Genomic DNA, 20,380 nt, shown 5'->3' with positions numbered 1-20,380 from the left:
CATTGTTATGTGTGATGGTCGCCCTCTTCACAGTGCTATTAGTTATAGACCTCTATGACAATTCCCTCCCTCTGTTGCTAGAATGGCGCAGGCTCACTTCAGTTTACATTAGCATTGTGCCGGGCTAATGGCCGCCCATATCATTCACCCTTAATTGTGGCTGAACTTCACCTTTCTCAATGGTGGAGCACCTCCTTCATGCAGTGACTAGCCTACTCTCTCACCCTTGCTAAATGGTCAGTGCAGCACTTGTTAAAAGGTACTGAGGTGTAGGTGTCGCATTTGACATTAGCTGGGAGCAATAAGGATGTAATTAGCCAAGCCCTCACAAGGTGCCCTCACCAAATCACACAGTGAGAAAAAAAAAGAAAAAAAAACAATACACAAAAAAGAAAAAACCAAACAAAGAAGCTAGCAAGCGCAGCAGCTCAACTAGCTTCCCAAAGCCCACTCCTGACACTAATTAGTGGATGCTTGTAGGTTATTGTTAGGCAGAAAGCTTTGTGATGCTGACTGAAGCCCGTAAGCCTGTGTGAGGGGATCCCTCCCAGTTTCAACAGGCTTTGTCTAACAGGAGGCACCCACCACAGGAAAACAGCTCAAGAACACTGAGCTAAGCTATTGCCTCTGCTAACAAGAGGATCAGACAGCCAACTGATTGTATACATATATATATATACTCATGTCACATTTCATACATTAAGAATAAATGACAGTGGTTCATTTTATAGATGTTTCAGTATATTTTATTCTGAAACATTGAGTTTCAGCTGTATCTAATTTAATTTGGATTTTGGTGGTTTTAATGTACTGGTAGATAAATTAATATTAATATTTGTCTTTTTTAGGAATAGTGTAGGATTGCATAGATTTTATTTGTCAGAGAATGTGTATGTGTGTGTGCGTGCGTGCGTGTGTGTGTGTGTGTGCGCGTGTGAGTGTGTGTGTGTGTGTGCGTGCGTGCGTGCGTGTGTGTGTGTGCGCATGTGAGTGTGTGTGTGTGTGTGTGTGTGTGTGTGTGTGTGTGTGTGTGTGTGTGTGTGTGTGTGTGTGCGTGTGTGAGTGTGTGTGTGTGTGTGTGTGTGTGTGTGTGCGTGCGTGCGTGCGTGCGTGCGTGTGTGTGTGTGTGTGTGTGTGTGTGTGTGTGTGTGTGTGCGCGTGTGCATGTGTGAGTGTGCATGTTAGTCAAGCCACCACCAAAACCACAAACATGGTCAGTCACAGACGGGTCAGTCACACACTAGATTATCAGATTATGACACCACACACACTCAGTGGAGCAGTATCACATCAGAGGCCTTCAGGGAGAAAAGATTTGTTTATACTCAACTCTTAATGTTCTCTGGAGCACACTAATGACAAAGCCGCAGGTAGCATTTAATAAACACAGGAAATGGAAGTGAATATGAAGCTTGTCAGAGGGTCTGGAGGAAGGCACGGCCACTATAAATACACATTCATTGCAAACTCTATTATTAACCTCGTAAGAACAAAAGAATTTTCTCTGCTAATAGAATGGGGTGTGAAACGTCTGCCAAGTGTTTAAAGATTTAGTTTCCATAAGCTGGACTTAGTTACTGCACTCATAAATATTTAGCCATGATTGGGTCTCTGAAGAGAGATCCCCATTGTGTTCAAATGAATAAAAAGAGAGAGAGATAGAGAGAATCGTTCCACTCACTATTTCTCACACTTTGGTCAAGAAAAAAAAACAAAGCTAACTGTATGTGTCCCTGGTTATTCACTCCCTCCCTCAGTCTGACTCAGAGTTTAGAGGCAGAGGGAACTTGATGCGCACTTACACACATCTGTTGTGGTGCTGCTATTAAAACAAATGTGATTCAGTCCTTGCTAAGACTGCTGATCAGCACAGGTGGAAATTCCAGGTTCAGAAAATAAAAGTCCTCATCAAGATTTTGCTCAGGCTTCCTGGATTGTGTTGATTTCACTAATCTTACCTGGCACTAATCAGAACATCCAGCAAGCTTGAATAAAATCCTGGGAGGGAGTTTTACTTTCTGAACCTGGAGTGCCCGCCTCAGCTGATCAGCGCTTGAAATACTGTTTAGAATAATGTGGAGAAAGAGTGCGGTTATTGTTTATGTTGTTATTTCCTTGATGAGGTCACCATAGTAGTGGTCAACACCTGTTACGATAACAAGTGTAACGATAGCGTATGCATCCTACTGTCAACAGCTCTTTATTTATGTGCCTGCTCTCTGTGAAACAGTGTAGTCAACGTGCGCGTGTTTGGTTGTGGGTAAAGGCCCGTCTTACTGCATGCGTGCGTGGCCACATGGCTCTCCAAGAGCACTGTTTGTTCAGTCGTGTGTTTTGTGCATGTGTGTCAGAGGCTGCTGCGTCACGCGGGGCACGGCGGTGGTGATACTGGAAGGGGCCGGTAGGTTGGGAAACAGATGCTCTCTTCCCCTGCTGCCCTGCCTGTCTCAGGGCCGCCGGGAGGCCCGGCGTGCGTGCCACGTTCATCCCCAGGCTCTGTCGTTAGCATGGAGACGTGGAGAGTGATTCACGTCCAGAGAGAAGTCCCTCCTTCATGGGCAACGCCGCACCATTGTTCCGAGGATAGGATACATGCACCATGCCTTTCCTCGCTACACAATAGGACCAAAATACTTGGATTCACCAGCTTTTAATGATTCCACCGAGTCCAACGTGTCCCTCTGCATTTTTCTTACCGTGCGACCCACAGTGTTAAAGGTATACTGCACCTCCGGCCACATCACAGCGCAAGTAAACCCGCTATGTACTACTGTAACACTATCCGTATATTTAGTCCTCAGAGCAGATAAAAGATGCCGGCGCAAAGCTTACGATGCCCTGACGTGGCACCCACATTTATTTTTGTCCCTTCACTGGTGCTCGGGGACAGCTCAGCAAAGTTCTCCTCTCTGTCCTCCTCCCTGGTCACACAAATGGCAATAGCAGGCCTGCCTGTAGGCCACGCAGGGTTGTATTAATGCCTTGTTCTCCCAGCTGCCCCCAGCTGTGAGTCTTCAGCATATAAGAAAAGCATCTGGACAGGAGAGAGTGAGAGAGAAAGAGAGATGGATGGAGAGAGAGAGAGCTATAGGAAGAGAGAGAGAGCAAGAAAGAGCAAGAGACTTAAATCTTGATTCCAGGCCTCATTGTCTGTATATCTAATTGTCTTTTTTCCAACTAGAGTAGAATAATTTAGCAGTCTTAAATATGACTATAAATGTTTTGCATTTGTAAGCTTAATTAGGTCTAATGTGTTGGAATTCTTAAAAACAGCTTTACTAAACCAATGGAAAAAAGTAATGCTAGCTATAAAACTATAAAATTTCATGAAAGTTTGAGCAGTTTCTGTCTAGTTCAATAAACTCACCCAATGCACCTGTTCATTGGCACAGCCAGTAACAGCACACCTGGTTTGTCTTTTAATATCACAAGTGGGTTTTCTTGTTCAGGTTTTGTTTTGAGCTTTTGCCTAAAGATTGCATGGTGTTCACACTGGCAGCCGGCTGTATGATTTCACTCTCCATTAATATTACATGAATTTACTTTTGTAAAATGCACTGCATCCCCCTTTTTTTATCTGACAGTCCAATTTCAGGGGTGCAGGTTAGAGACTGTAATTTCCAAGAGAGCTCGTATCTACAGGAATTAATAAGGCGTTGCGGATGTGATCTGTGAACTTGAAGGCGATTTATATCACCCTCGTTGCCCCCTGACACACACACACACACACACACACACACACACAGGCCTCATCCCAGTCCCCCCCCCCCCCCCCCCGCCCCCCCCCCCCCCCCCCCCCCCCCTCAGACCAGCTGCAGCCCTCCAGTAGCAGCACGCCACCCTGCCCTCCCTCCAGACACCCCTGCGCGGGTCAGCCGGGGGAGCTCCCTGACAAACGGCCCAGCGCCCACAGCCTGCCGGCCGGCCACAGATTTGTAACCGTGTCCCTGGTCCATTGCATTTGAATTATTCCACCCGGGCCACTCACGGCGCTTTACATTATCGTGCAGGAGAAGAGCTCCACGAGCGAGGGGCGGGCGTCCGGGGGGGGGGGGGGGGGGGGGGGGGTTTGGGGGGAGACGGGCCAGGGAACCGCTCACGGAGGGTGTAAGCAGGGGGAGGAGATGAACAAGGCCCGGGAGCGGCACCAAGGGCAGGGGAGCATGTTGAAGGACAGGGGGGGGGGGGAACAGGTGGGAGGTTAATGGCCCCTGGACCGGATCCACCAGCCGCTCAGACTTGATATATGGGCTTTGGGCCTGGTGCGGGCGTAGGCTTTCAAAGATATATTATTTCATTTGAGGAGCAGCATTCTCGTCCCGGCATTTGTCCACTGATAGATGATATCCCCCCGCTCACCGGCAGCCACAATTGGAGATGGCGTGTGAGTTTTTGTAAGGCCTGCTCCTGTACATATTTTCTCCCCCTCTCTGTCTGTCTCTCTCTCTCTCTCTCTCCCTCTTCCTCTCTCCGTCCTCTGAACCTCTTCTGCAGACATCCTTCAGTCTCCTGCCCCTCTCCACAGGCTTGCCTTTCGCCTGACAGTTTTTTTTCCCTTTGTTTTTATTTATTTATTTATTTTGAAGCTGTATGTCAGTGGTTGCGATATCTGCAGTACCCTGTTTGATCACGAGAGACGGGGAGCAGGAGGGAGCTCACCAAGGCCTCTTTTCATTCATAAATGATGTAGAAATGGACAAAAATGGTATAGCTCGTCCTGAATTCTGGAGGAGCACTGTGTTTTGGCAATTCATAAAAATTGCAATTTCAAGTTCGGGTTTTGAGCATTACACTGAAAAAACAAACTGGCATTTTTCAAACAAGACACACAGTAAATGGTGTCACCTTACAGCGTGCTGTATAATAAATTGCCACTCGGCTCTGTGGTTGTTCCACTCTACCCGCCTTTGTTTCTCACTTTAGTCTCCACACGTGATTGTTTGTTTGATTGTTGTGGCCAGCTGTGCGGATCCTGCTTCAACCGAACCCCCCTCCCCCCACAACCCCCACCCCACCCTCCGCCTCCGCCTCCCCCACAACACCCACCCACCCTCCCTGGCAGCTGAGGTCAGCTCGGGTGTCTCGCTCTGTTCCCGAAAAGCTGCCCCGTGCCCCCGAGACGTTGCCGGGCGGAGACAGGAAGCGTGCGCACTTGTTAAAAGGAAAGATTTAGGGTCGGAGCTGCCCGCAGGGGTGCCGGGGGGTCTCTGGGGGGGCCGTGTGGCGGACGGACGGGGGTCTGCTCATCCACTTGTTGCTTTGATGAAGGATAAAAGCCTGTCATGGACCCCTGGTTCCTGCAGAACAGTTGATAGACCCTTTCTGCCGTGTCACATCTCGCCATAGGCCGCCATCTTTTTTGTCCGCCCTCCTGCTATGCTTCCTGCCGCTCAGGAGGAGACAAACACACATGCGTTGTCATTTTCCATCTTTTCACAGACTTCACAGGATTTCTTCAGGAATTTTGTTTTCTTGAAGAGCCACATATGGAAATGGAAGCTCTGCTAGCGATCTACTTATCTGTGGTTTAAGCCATTTTCATTGGCTTTGATGAATGCATGTCAGAACGAGGAGACAGAGAGAAACGTTGGCCCAAGATGCTATTGTCACACTGTGGCCACATGTACAGAGCATGCTAAGGAATTTTCTCTTTATTTGTTTTCTTTGTTACAAAAACACTGGAAGATTAGTCATCATGCTGTCTCTGGTATGAGCATAGGGCATATTGGAATTCCCTCAATGTATAGCATTATCTTTGGAGTTCAGAGGTCGTCCCCTGTGACACTCTTGCCATTTTGACCACCAGTTCATGACACTAAGAATGCCAGTGTCACTTGGCGTAACCCCACCACCCCACCCAAATATCACCGCACAGTCTAATGTGGCCGAGATTTACGTAGCCTCTATAAGTTTACACCTGTTCTTTCTGATGGGCTTGAAAATTAAGCCATAAAACAGGCAAAGTACAGTTTAAGCATTAAAATTTAGCACCAGAGGACTTTATGCTTTATGTAAAACAGACGGAATTCAGGTTTTCCCTCCTTAATGTTCCTTTTTATTTCTTTTATTCACTTTAAAGAAAAAACACCACCAGGAAAAAAAATTAATTTCTTGAGTCTATCCTGATGGCTATTTTCTCATAGAACACTCTCAGGGACCCAACAGTGCGAGAATTGTGCTTAGTTTGGCCCTAATGGGGGTGTCTGTCTCTTTCTTCACTGCCCCTCACTGTATAATGATCTGTTTGCAGCGAGGCACTGATCTGAGGTCGCCAGCCGCCGCCCCTCTCTGCCTGTCAGCAGTTGTCTTCAACGTCTATTTTGGCCCCTTATTTAGAGTCATCTATTCTGGACTCGCTGAAAGGGGCCCAAGACAATGGGTAAGCACGCTGGCCCGAAAGGCGGGCGGTGTTGGCTTACACTTATATTTAACTGGACTCGGATTGGCGCTGTTGGGAGGTCTCAGCCTCATAGTGTGACGCCTGGCTGGGACAGATCTGGGGTGACCTGAACCTCCGGCGGGCGCAGGGTCCGTTCGGTCTCTCCCCTTTCGGCCTCTTCTTAGGTCCGAACCATGAGATTGTCAGAGTCCCTTGGCAAAGCGTTTCCATACACATTACACATGTGGATAATGCATTTCTTAAAGGTATTAGAATAGCATTCTTTCTCTATTGCGCACCCTCAGAGTGGATGAAAGGGTTTTTTTTGGCAATTCCTGAAACGACGTGAGAGCAAAATATTTAAAGCGGGAAGCAGACAGATGGTGGGAGTGGGACAAGCGACCGAAGTGTTGACAGTGGCTTTAAAGTCTGAAATGGGCATTGCAGTGCGTCACAATTCCAATGGCAAGTCAAGCTACGTTAAAAACCTTAATGGGTCTCAAGCTGTCCCGGAGCTGTGCGTGACGCTTAGATCAGAACCGTGTGAGCAGGTTGTGCACCTTCTAGCACTGATACTTAATGGTCATAGGATGGTGTAAAGGGCAGCCTGCAGCTGCACAAGTGCTTTACATCCCTTATAATACATTTAACATTACGCTTTTTGGCTCAAGCTCACTGTCATAGTCTGTCCTATAACAAGGCATCTATGGAACTGATATATAGCTATTACACACACGCACATACATACACAGGTAATAAAAAATTCAGCTTTCCAAAGAAACAGGACATTTCAGAGGTCTTTCATTAGCTATGCAAAGTGCGCCTCTCTCTATCTCCATGTGTGTGTGTGTCTGTGTGTGTGTGTGTGTGTATGTATATATATATATATATATATATATACATTTGAATTTTTAATGGTGCAATGGCATCAAATAAATATATTGATATGGAATTATATTGAGTGGATCTTTACTATATATCACAAGGGATAAACTGTCTCAGTTAATATCAATTTGCCACCCATAATCTGCTACTCTAGCTCAATTAGAGCAGTTGCTATTGCTTTGAGGCGTCAGCCATCACTAATGTGGGCTGGTGCCCTGTAGGATAATGACACACACCCCTACAGCGCACACATAAAGGCACTCACACAGGCGACGGCCTGCTCCTGTCCATCTGAATAATACAGGAGTCCTGGCCGCACCCATTCCCCTCACAGAGCCAATCAGCAGTCATTTCCTCCTGTCCATCAACCTGTCACACAGAAGGGATAAATATTGACAGCCGCTGCCAATAACGGCGCCCATAAATTGTAAAATCGAGGGGAAGGTGGAAAAAAAAAACAGTACAAGGGGAAATAAAATCAAATAAAAAGGCAGCGGCAGTTGTGAGCGCGGGAATGCGTGGGTGCTCACGCGCTGGAGATTGAACGCTGCAGGCGGATCGATGGTCAACGCGCCGTGCTGAACTCATTCTGGGGAGCAGTGTTTTCTCACCGTGTGCTCATCAGGGGTGGAGTGAAGAGGAATTGTTTGTGTGGGTGTGTGTTGGGTTCGCAGTATACTTCAGAGAGCTCTCGGTCCCTCGACTTAACATATATTAGGAGACTAATGTCCAGCTGAATAATTGATTACGGCTGCTCTGGTTCTGATAATTAGTTTATAGCTTCTGAGCTTTAACCTCAGACTCTGAGGCTCCGGTAACCCCCCCAAAATGCTGTCTAAGAGGTGAGAGGTCAGAACCATACAGCACCGAGCCGTGCTGGAGTACAGAAGGACCAGAGAGGTATCTTCAGGTATCTTCTCCTCATCACCTATTACAGTCCTCTTTCTCTCCTCCTGATGTTGGTCTTACTCATGCAGCCTAACATCAAATTATTTTGTAGAAAGTAAAAATCCCAACATGTGGATTCTGTGAGAAAGGAACACTTCACTCCATTTTGCATGATGGGAGGAGCCTGTGCTTTTTACACTTGACATTCACTGATTTGTAAGCCTGTGGGCGTGAGCATAGATTTATGACCTCGTGATCATTGAATGCCACCAGAGTGAAAAGACCGTTAATGTAAACGACAAAATGAGTTCACGTCTGAATATGGGACTTAATTGGGCTGTGATTCTGTTCTGTCCGTGCTGATGACAGCACACTTGACACACCCTGGTTCTGTTGCGTCCGAAGGGGGTCCATAGCCATCTTTCCCTGCGCTGACAGGAATGAACCCCGCTAATCACAGGAAGAGAAATCTCATTCTCTTTTGACCTCACCAGTTTTCTTTCACAAGTTTTATCATTTAGATTTGGCCAAAAAATGCCAAGAGATCTTTAACCACGAGCTCCAGATGATCAATTTGCCTTGTTTAAATGATGTAGATATTACAAATAAATCCATATTAAATACAGTTAGGAAACATAACATTAGGTGCATTAACCTGAGTGTGCAGTAGCCTAACAGGTATCAGCCAAATAATTTTTAGTTTAATGTTTATATTTGCCATTTTAGAAAAGCTACTAACTAAGTGAGAAAATAATTTTCTCAGAATTTTAAAGTTAAGAGCTATTTCTAATAAGGGTGAGGTTTTGTTTATGGGTCTTAGTAGAGTACTCCCTGCAGACACTGATCACAGGTCAGTAAATCAGACATCTGTCCATACATGCTTATTAAGCCTCCATGTGAGAAATCACATAACTGCTCCCAGATCAGACCATAAACTGGCAGAGGTTGCTGGCCCTGTCTATTTTTTTTTCTGGCAGCTATATCACAAGGACTCGAACACAGTGTATTTTACAGGTCAAGGGTCAGACTCAGGAGTCTGTTAATGTGGTCACCGTGGGAACTGATCAATCTCTATTCTTCTGCTCAATCAATCAGAGACTCAGTCAGGACACACACACACACACACACACAGTCCAGTGGAGCCCAGAGGCACCAAGCAGGACTCTTAGTCTGGTGCCCACTCTATAGACTGTCTGGCTCAGGTTCTAAGTGTGAACATATAAACAACAATAAATGAGTCACTGTTCCTAGTGTTCCAAAAACACACATCTGCACACAGTAAGGACAATAGAGAAGAAAGATCCCCCTTCAAATTTTGGAAACAACATATTTGTTTGCAATTGCTGCATTCCTTTTGAGTTTTTATATTGTATTTATACCATGTAAGACTTTTTCCATGATAATTGTGTGATCTGTATTCTAACGAGACTGAAATGTACACTGCGAGTATCTTCACGTACAGTATATTTAAGATTCAGGCTCTCCTCATCTACCTGTGCCTGATCTCATTGTATAGTCTGGTAAATATTAGCTGGTCTGTGCGCACGGCTGTGGAGAACAGAGCCCTCAGCGGCTGGTGGCCACCTGCTCCTGGTCCCAGCGTGCTTATCACCAGTGGGCGACGGGAGTGCGGGACAGCGGAGGATCAAACAGAGGCCCTGCCATGGTAAACATACATGGAGATATCCACTGGATCAGGGCAAAGAGAGACCACATGAACCAGGGTGCTCAGGACCACGCGTCAACAGCATTACACCGAGGACTCGGGGGTGTAAATAGGAAGAGCAGAGCAGCTATCACACAGTGAGCAGCTGCTTGGTGGAGAGGAGTAAAACTAGCGTCTGCCATGAACGACCATCGGTTCAGTCAGGAACAAAAGAAACTTTCATTATGTTATGTTTAATTATGGTGTGTGGTTTGGATTACAGGAATTACAGGCTAAATTTTTTAGGATTCTTAACTATGGGTGGCACGTAACACAGCTGTGATTCAAACCTCACCCCCAGTGGTAGGGCTCTGCACTGCAAAACAGCTATTGGTTTCATCAGACGTGCCACCCAGGGGCAAAATTAAAAGTTTTTCCTGTTGTACTCATTATTTGCAGTGAGCATGGTTATAAAAAGAGATAATGTAGACTGATGGGAATTCTCGAACAGTAGAGAAAAAAAAAAACACCCTCTGTGAAATAATTAATGTGTCGCCCTGGTGGCAAGGAGGTGTACATAACAGCGGATGAACAGATGTTCGCTGAAGCCAACTCAAAGCTCCGTGCCTGTGCGCCAGGCTCATTGAAGTGACTTCAAACCCCACCCGTAGATTCCTCCGCCAGTCACACTGATCCACATCCCAGAGGTCAAAAGGGATCATGTGGCATTTCTCTCTTTTTTCTTTTTTCTTCCCCCCCACGTCTTCGTGTGAGACATCGGGCCTTACGCGTGTACACGCGCTTGTGCGTTTGAATACATCATTTCATTTCGTCGTGTTCATTAAGAGGCATTAAAGAAGATTCCATTAATCTGGTCATTAGGGCACTTCAAAAAAAAGAAAAAGAAAAGGAGAAAAAGCAAAGCTACTTATTAAAAGCAGTTCCAGCTGTGTACCTTCGTTATTCCTCCTCATCCTCAGTACTTAACAATGCTAGTGGCACTTCACGGAAAACGGGCGGGGGGAGGGGGTTCTCGTTTGGCAGTTTGGACAGTGATCCATTACCATCGGTCCAGACTAGCAGTCAGTGAGGAATAAACATTCCTTTTGGGCAACTGAAGCAGATCTATTTGCATGTGATTTACATGTGAAAATTTGAGCCCACGCGCTCTGCACCTAATCACTCATACATTCATATTTCTGTGTCCGTAATACCTCTTGGTATATTTGTGAAGTTGTATAGAGAGCTGTATTACAGACTCTAAATCCACATTGAGTTGAACTGAAGGCAAAGCCATTGATCAGCGTGTGTGAATAGCTGTAAAGCTGTTAAATTGGTTTCTTGGAGGATATGCATTTTTCATTATAAGTGCAGAGAGAAAGTTCCTTGTAAAAGCTCTGTGATGATTTTGAAATATTAAAGGAGGCCACGTTTTACAGGACTCGTAAACGAAAGCTTTAGAGGGAGTATGGCCATGGCGGAGATGCAACAAGCAGTGTCTGAAGAGCTCCCTCAGCAAGCTTCTACGAAGCTCGTATACCAACTGTCTCACCATGTAAATGTGAACTATAAGTCAGCGTCTCCACTGCCCGTTGTGGTTGCGATTGTAAAACCAGGTTGTCGCAGGTGAAACAAAATCTCGTCTCTGGGCGTGACGCTCAGAACACCGCAGATGAAGTCGATGACCACAAAGAGATCTTCCAGACATATTTATTGCCACCTTCATCATTGCTTGGTGTAGATAAGCATTACCATCTGTAATCTTAATTTTAGCAAAATTATCTTATTTTATGACCATTTGAAAGATCTTTGGAACTCATGGCTCTGGATTCAGACAGAATGACCTAGTCTTTTCCATCACGGCATTGTTGTATGGTAATTTCTAGAGTTTTTATAGAGAATTGTGCCATGTCAACACCATAAACATTCATCAGCTCTTCATCAAGAGTCATGCTTTATTTCCAGTGTATAACAGTACAGGTCCAGGTCAGGGCAAAGGGAATACAGATTGACAAACGGAGCTTCCAAAGCTCAGATGTCCCCTCAGACATGTCCTCAGACAAGCCCATGCTCTCAGATGTCCCCTCAGACATGTCCTCAGACATGCCCATGCTCTCAGACGTCCCCTCAGACATGTCCTCAGACATGCCCATGCTCTCAGACGTCCCCTCAGACATGTCCTCAGACATGCCCATGCTCTCAGACGTCCCCTCAGACATGTCCTCAGACATGCCCATGCTCTCAGACGTCCCCCTCAGACATGTCCTCAGACATGCCCATGCTCTCAGACGTCCCCTCAGACATGTCCTCAGACATGCCCATGCTCTCAGACGTCCCCTCAGACATGTCCTCAGACATGCCCATGCTCTCAGACGTCCCCTCAGACATGTCCTCAGACATGCCCATGCTCTCAGACGTCCCCTCAGACATGTCCTCAGACATGCCCATGCTCTCAGACGTCCCCTCAGACATGTCCTCAGACATGCCCATGCTCTCAGACGTCCCATCCCAGTTCGATGGTTGGGATGCAGCCGGCACAGTGGATATGCTGGGGTGAAGGCCTATGATGACAGTGTTTGTCTTAAAGTTATGGACAAGCCTCGGGTCCCTTTGTAGCATGGACGAGTGCCTGACTTATCCCACAGTGATCTCATTGATGGCCAGACCTCTGGAGAAAGGACTTTTGCTTTTGATAGACGTCAATCTATACTGGCCTTTCACTTCTAAATAAGGCTTTTGCAGGATGCAAAAATAGACATAGAAATGGGACTTTGGGTGCCATAAAAATGAAATACAGTGATGATTCATCATGTTGTGCAGGACCGCAGTAGTTACATTAATGGTTTGGCAGAAGGAAAACTCATCTTAACAGCTGCTTTCTACGCTCTTGTTATGACTGCAACACCACGAAGGTCTAAGGAGACAAAACACACTGCAAGAGAGGTTGTGCTGGTGGTGGTGTCTTCCAAGGCAATAAAGATAAATGATTAGATCTAGTTCACGAGAACACGACTATTATTTTTCTGCTTTGAACCTGCTGACTTTCTCTCCCCAGTATGTGCACTCTTTTTATCCCCTTTGTACGTATCACTCCACGTGCCTACAGGCCGGTATCAGAAGCTAAACTATTTTTCCCATCCGCACTCACGATAACAGTGTCAGCAGGATACTGGTGGTAGCACCGAGCAGGGTTTAGCTCTCACCTGTGTTCATACACACCACCCCCCAGAACAGTCTCACACGCTACTTGGCTACACTGTGTAATCATTGACGTCTGTGGGTGTGGAAGTCAGCTCTTCGACCACAATCATCCCGTTGTTTCCCAGAGGCTGGATTCACAGTAATATGCGTTCCCACCCTCCCTGAGCAGAGACAACAACAGAGGAGCACCAGCGTAGCTGCAGACGGTAAACGCCGGCGCATGGCTGGGCAAACAGATTAATTAGCAACAGGGGCCGGGCGGTGATGTGCTGGGTGAGAGAGTGGGCAGGTGAGACTGAGGTCACGTCATCGCTGATGGATCTGCTGGCCCTCAGAGGGTAGCACAGCCATGTCAATCTGAAAGGTATTTCACTGCGAGCTGGTGCTGTTTTACCAACTGATAAAGGTGCACCCAAACATTGTTCCAGACCATGGAGATCTTCAACAAGCTCTTGATTTTGTGAATAAGCAATGTAACTCTTTGGGTTCTTCTTTGATAAGACACAGCAGGTTCCTCACATGGCTGCCCATGTCTCCTCCACCTCTCTGCAGGTCGATGACCAAATGAAGCTTCTGCAGAACTCGTGGAGTGAACTCCTCATCCTGGACCACATCTTCAGGCAGGTGATGCATGCCAAGGAGGGCTCCATCCTGCTGGTCACAGGGCAACAGGTGAGTCGCAGCTGGGCGCTACGTTACCTGACCCTCAGCGCTCCTGGGTGCCGTGCGCCTCCCCACACCGTTCGTCCGACACCTCACCAGCGTGGATCAACATTCTTTAAAGCACTATCGACTAACCAGGCCTATGCAGTCACCGCTCCATTAAATATAGATTACGCTTATAGGTATAAGCTAATGTGACCAGAATAATCAATTGGGTATTCCTTATCAAGTCTGTGGAGTGCGAATAAATAAAACGGCTGGTTAAGCATGCGCAAGTCATCCCAGCCTATGAGAGGAGGAGGAGGGGAAGAGGAAGCGGAGGGGGAGAAGGTGGGATTTACCTTGCCGGTCTCTGAGGACCAGCGATGGGAGGCTGCCTCAGGCTTCGCCAGAGTTCTCAATGCAGGGGGTCTTTTTTGTCCATCTAGAGCATGCACACTCTCTCTCTCTCTCTCTCTCTCTCTCTCTCTCTCTCTCTCTCTCACTCTCTCTCTCTCTCTCTCACACACACACACACACTCACACACACACACGCAGTTCCACTCAAAATGTTTAAAATTGCCCATTTTAAATATGCTCCTCAGCACTGTCCGTCTGTCAGTAGAATCTGCGATTTCAATTATTAATCAGATTTTTTTCCTCCGCCCTCCAAGACGTGAACTTCAACAAAATGTTCAACAATAGAGTCATAAATATTAAAGTGGGAGAGGGATTGGCTGAAGAGAGCCGTGAAGCCACAAGGCAGACAGCTGTATTCCACCACTAGTAACTGTTCCCTCTTCACGCTCTGAAAAACAGTCTATTCTCAAGCTAAATTCACTATAAAATAAAAGGCTGACAGTTTGTAACTTTCATAAAGTGTGTGTGTGTGTGTGTGTGTGTGTGTGTGTGTGTGTGTGTGTGTGTGTGTGTGTGTGTGTGTGTGTGTGGAGGGTTGGTTGTAAAAGAGGGGTGGCAATGAAGACCCATTGTGTTAGCAGCAGGAGGTCTTGGTATGCACAGTTCACCACAGCAGATCCCCAAAAGGTGTTCCTCTGCGTTTTCATTGGTTAGGAAGAACGATGGAAGGCAATCATTGGTTGTGAGTGAGAGGTGGGTGTCGTTCTCCTTCAGGAGTTGCTGAGGTTTTTTGGCCTGCCCCTGCATCTGAAGGACCACACCAGTCCTGCGCCTTCCTTACCACTGCTGCAGACACCTGCTGTTTTAAGCAGCTCCAGTCAGAGAAGAAATGAGAAGATATTATTGTGCATTTTTTTCCCTTAAAGAAAAAAATGCACAATAATATCAATATTGTTATATATCACGTGTAGTATCAGCTCTTACCCCATGACCGTAACAAGTGCAATGTTTGTCTGAGGGCGAAATTTATGAATTGTGTGCCCACTGCTATAAATAAGGATTAGTGGTCTATCAACAGGCATGTGAGCCACAACATTACACTGCAGGACTCTACTACTACCAGATGTGCACCAAACACAGGAAATAAGAATGTCTTAGCTTAGTAAACTATAAATGTGAGCAATACAATGTTGACATGCTTTACTTTACTGTTGTTACTGAAACAATGAAACATTGAACACATTGGATGAACCACTGAACACACACATTGTCTGAGTGGTCTGAATCCTACAGACTGTACAAACATTCCATCTAACACATCTCAGTCACCACACACAGAAGAAGGAAATAACTTCACTCATGAGTAATACAGAAAGAAAGAAGTGATTCAGCCAGTCTCCTTTGTTTGTGAAGAATGCCAAAGAGTTTTGAAGGAGAGATGAGCAACAGAGTTAGTCAACTCCTGCCCGTTACACATTCCCTGGTACCCGGGGTCTTCCTTCGACCTCCGTTGACTGTTACACATTCCGTTACACATTCCCTGGTACCCGGGGTCTTCCTTCGACCTCCGTTGACTGTTACACATTCCGTTACACATTCCCTGGTACCCGGGGTCTTCCTTCGACCTCCGTTGACTGTTACACATTCCGTTACACATTCCCTGGTACCCGGGGTCTTCCTTCGACTTCCGTTGACAGCACCAACATTTCACACATGAGCAAATATTCTGCAAGCACAACCATGTCTGAATGAATCTACGGAGAAGACGGTTTGGTAACATTAGCACAAGCATTAGCATTAACTCATAACACAAAGTTTGCACGAAGTCATGGTTAATCAATTCCTGCTGAATGAAGAACACCTACTGAATGAAAGAGAAAGAACTGAAAGAAAAAACTGCACAGCTTGAGCAATTGTGGAATAAACAGCACCCAGTAATTGTAGAAGCCTGTCGCTACCTGATTTGAATGGGAATCCTGCTTTGGAATATGCATGCGCAAATTTGAACATCATTTCGGATACGTTAGGCTACCTAGGATCATTGAACAGTTAGTTGGATAATTTACCTTAAGTAGTTACTAGCTAGCTAATGTTATAGCTAGTGGATTCCATTTTATCAGAATGAAATTATGCTAATATGTCTGTTACAGTAGTTTCTTTTAATTTAGGATGCAATTTCTGCCATGATTTAGTGGAAATAACGTTCAATTAAGTGCATGCATAGCAGGGTTGCAATGAGCGTGAGACACACGCATTTGACTGTCTTCACACGCTCACACATTTGATTTCTCATGCTGAAAAAAATCTAGTTTATTTATCTCTGATCTGATCATAGTTCAAATGGGGTTTCCGATTCAACTCGGCTTTACCACCATTTTATGGTGTACCAGACGTGCATTCAGATATGCTAGCTCCCCCTAGAGGCCTGGATGAATTACAGTTCGATTGTCTCATTACCAAATTAAAAAAACATGTAAACAGTGGAATGAGAGCAGATTTGAGTCCTGATATGGTAAGAGTGCCAGTGGAGGCTCAGGGCTGGTGGCCAGCGTGATAATGAGCACCACTCAGTGGTGGGCTTCACTTTCTTTTTGTCATTGAAGTCGGAATGGCATCTCAGCGCCTGGATGTTCAGGCCATCAGCTCGTCTTCATCTTCAGAAGCCAGTGCTGCGAGGATACCGGGAGGTGTGAGTCTCTGTGTTTAATTGGCGAGGGCTGCATAGTCACTGGTTTCTCTGTGTTTGATTGGTGGGGGCTGACTGAGAGCGTCAGGGTAGGAGAGGCCTCATTTACATATTTTGGCTAATGAACAGCTGGTGTTGAAAGGGCCTGTAGGGAAAGGAGCAGGTAACACGCACTCTGATCATTATGTGCTATTATACTACAGCAGGCCAGGAGTGACAGCCCAGGCAAACATATGCACACACACACACACACACACACACACACACACACACACACACACACATAGCAAGAAGGGCGTATGCTGTTTTTTCTCATTGTCTCACACCCAGCCATGTGTTGTTACTCCCCCCTGTCATGCAGGGTAGCATGCATACAAGCACAGGAGCATAGAAGCACCATGCTGGATTAGCCTCATAATGCAGGGACACCTGACACTGCGTGGACAGCTTTCAAATATGTCAGCCTAGAACTCTCTCTCCCACTGCTTTGAACATAGCTTCACACACTTTATCTCCTTTACTGCCCCTTTCTCTCTCTCTCTTACTCTCTCTCTCTCTCTCTCTCTCTCTCTCTCTCTCTCTCTCTCCCTCTCTCTCTCTCTCTGGAGCTCTTGGAAAAGCAGGCTCCCTCAGTGCAGTCTGAATTGAACCTAGTCAAACTGTTTGTCATTCCTCAAGATCAGGCAGTGTCACAGCTCTGGAATGTCAGGCAGAGTTGGAAGCCATCACAGCACAGGGCCTGACTGCTCCCTGAACACTGCATGGTCTCTCTCAGCATCACACACGTCCAGGAGCCCTTTCTCCTCACGCTCCCCGACTCCTAGAATCCCACGGAAAGACTTTAAAGAATGCTCGGAACGAGGTTCAAAAAGGTTGCACTCTTTTGCGAATCTCCGAACGCTGTTTACCGCACACGCGCTGTTGCAGTGCGGACGTGCGAGTGGGACTCGCAGCCCTGTAACTGAATACATTTAAACAGGAGATTAGCTGTGGCTGCGAGACAGTCCATTCATCGATGTTATTTCATGCGCAGCTGATTTTTATGGAAGTACGCTGACACCTTAGGGTAGGGTTGATTTTCACTGACTCATATAAAAAAGCCGAGATGTACACACAGAAGGAGAGGACGGAGTGAGAGAGGAATGGAGAAAGAACTCGACTGGGGGGGGGGCGGGGGGGGGGTCTACTGCTTGAGAAATGTGCAACAGAGAATTCTCCAGACTGGGCTTAAAAAATTCTGCTCATCATATTTACACAATAAATAAATTCCAATCCTCCCGCGTTTTTAATTGCAAATCCAGCTCCAGGGGAGCCTTCCCTGTACTTAGGAGGCCTGCCGCCAACCTACCTCCACAAACCCTGGCACAGTCAATTATGGTAATGAATTGTCAATAAATATAAAAATTTAATATGGCCGGCTTGCGGTGAGTGGCAGCTAAGGACTTGCCTCCCAGACAAATTTGCTTCTGCTGCAGATATTAAGTGCACCTGAAAGGGGAGGGCCGGGCCCAGTAGCCTGGGGGACCTCCGGGGGCCACGCATGCTTCTGACTCCCCAGCCCCTCCCGGCTGGCGGTGGGAGCCAGGGTCTGCACATCAGGGATGGAGAAACGTGCGGCTCCCCCTCTGTTCATTTTGATGTTGATTATCACACACAAGCACACAGATACACACGCACGCACACACACATATACATACACACACACACAGACCATGCACTGTCCCTGCAGTGCTGAGAGCAACTGAGTTGTGACGGATAGCACACACACACACACACACACACACACACAAACACACACACACATGCACACCCAAAGAACGAGTATTGCAGGGAGCTGTATGGCGTGATTGTTTGTTGGATGTGAGGTACAGGAGCAGAATAGACTTGGGCTACACTAAAGAGTCCAAGATATTGGATATTCACATATGCAGTATTAATGCTACAGGAGACACTGCTGTTCTCACTGAAGGGCTGGTATTCTGGACCTGCAAATCCATTATTTTGTAGACTGGGATATCAAAGCTTTTCCTTAAACAAACATTAGAAACTAGAGAGAGAGAGAGAGAGACTATTCTGTTTTTCTGTGTAAAATGGAATATGTATTCAGATGTCCTGCACAGGATTCTGGAACCTCAGCCTGACGTTTGCCGAAAACGAATCACCGTCCGTGCCCTGAGAAACACATGCAAAATGCATTTAAAGTTGTTTGTAGAGAAATATATGTGGATGTGCACGTGTGAAGTGCTTTCCGTAAATAACGCGTGCGATCGTGGTCGCCATGTCCGCATGTCCACGCGCAGCCTGCGTGTCACAGTGTTGTGCGTCTGGCTGCCGGCTGTGGGAATCTACAGAGCTCATCTGTACCTTGTTGCCCCTCTCTCCTGCAGGTGGATTATGCCCTAATTGCCTCCCAAGCTGGGGCAACGCTCAACAACCTCCTGAGTCACGCGCAGGACCTGGTGAGCAAGCTGCGCTCCCTCCAGCTCGACCAGAGGGAGTTCGTCTGCCTCAAGTTCCTGGTGCTGTTCAGCCTGGGTGAGTACACAGAAAAGACCTGGGCAAGATGGGGGGGTGAGGGGGGGCAAGATGGGGGGGTGAAGGGGGGGGGGGGGGCACATCCCAGCCGCTCAGTCCCAAAGTTCTTGGGGGACCTTGGGATAATGCAGGAGGTGCCGGTGCCCCCGGCTGATAAGTGTGGAGGTGCACTCTGCGGTTAGATGTGTGCGTCACCCCCCCCCCCCCCCCCCCCCCCCAGCTCACGACACTACAACCCGCACCTCACACGTGTGAGGAAAACAGCCCCCAAACAAAGCACAGCCTCCACCCGATTGCACCTCCCTCAGCCATTATGTCTCTGTAGCCTCCAATCAAGGAGGTTTTAATCCTAAATAATGTACGATCATTCTTTTTAAGATCCCTTGAGTCTAGAGTTTAGAAATTACATGCAGTGGATTTTCTAACCGCTGTATTGTAACTGTTGCACTCACAAGCGCCTGTCGTGAATCATTGATGAGGGAAACGTAAATGTGTATAAATGTTGTTTTTTCACTGCCACTCACTTGAAAGTCAATCCATGAACCAGGCAGTTTCCTAATTTCAAAGTTTAGCAGCAAACATGGTCATGGATTTTCCACATGTCCTATTCTAAGGCCAAAGTTGTGTGAGAATCAGCATTAAAAAGTCAAGAATGAGTTCATCAATGACAATCACTCCATTTCATCCTGCACTTCCACTCTGGTTCAACAACAACCCAAAGGGCATCAATTATCTGCCCTCTGAGTACTCCATGCGTTCCTCTGCAGCCTTTCCTAAGCTAGCCATCAGACTTTAATGACGCCATTGAAGTCAAGGTAACTGTCTCAACACAACCCATGAAACACGCAGGTCTCAACCATCAAAGCCAAACCTGAGAAACAGTCCGGGCCCCATAAGAAAACACTGGAATATTAACACAGCCCATGCATGTCAACAGTATTATCATATCAATACGCCTCACCACTGCAGAAGAAACAGAATGGGAGGTTCGGATAACGTGCTTCGGTCTCCGCTTTTGTGACGGCCTCCCCCCCCCCAACCCCGGCCCCACGTCGTCAGATCACGGCGCCGCGGCCAGATCGCTTCCAGGCAGTTCCGCCAGATCCCTCGCCACAGCTTGAGAAGGTTCCTACCTCCACCTCCACCCACCCCACCCACA

At 46.8% G+C, this 20,380-nt stretch overlaps 1 protein-coding gene across 3 annotated transcripts in view; it reads left to right on the top strand.

The window, feature by feature from the left end:
* nr5a2 (nuclear receptor subfamily 5, group A, member 2) overlaps positions 1 to 20,380 on the top strand; it is a 47,599-nt gene that overhangs the window by 11,546 nt on the left and 15,673 nt on the right. For all 3 annotated transcript variants that reach the window (XM_077024253.1, XM_077024254.1, XM_077024255.1), the window contains 2 exons: positions 13,551 to 13,670; positions 19,074 to 19,221. In XM_077024253.1, coding sequence (XP_076880368.1) covers positions 13,551 to 13,670; positions 19,074 to 19,221 — 268 coding nt within the window. The remainder of the gene's footprint in view (positions 1 to 13,550; positions 13,671 to 19,073; positions 19,222 to 20,380) is intronic.

This window comes from Brachyhypopomus gauderio, chromosome 12 (genome assembly GCF_052324685.1).
Source record: "Brachyhypopomus gauderio isolate BG-103 chromosome 12, BGAUD_0.2, whole genome shotgun sequence".
Classification (NCBI taxonomy): domain Eukaryota; kingdom Metazoa; phylum Chordata; class Actinopteri; order Gymnotiformes; family Hypopomidae; genus Brachyhypopomus; species Brachyhypopomus gauderio.
Note: the sequence above shows the minus strand (reverse complement) of the source record. Positions and strands in the feature narration are given on the sequence as shown.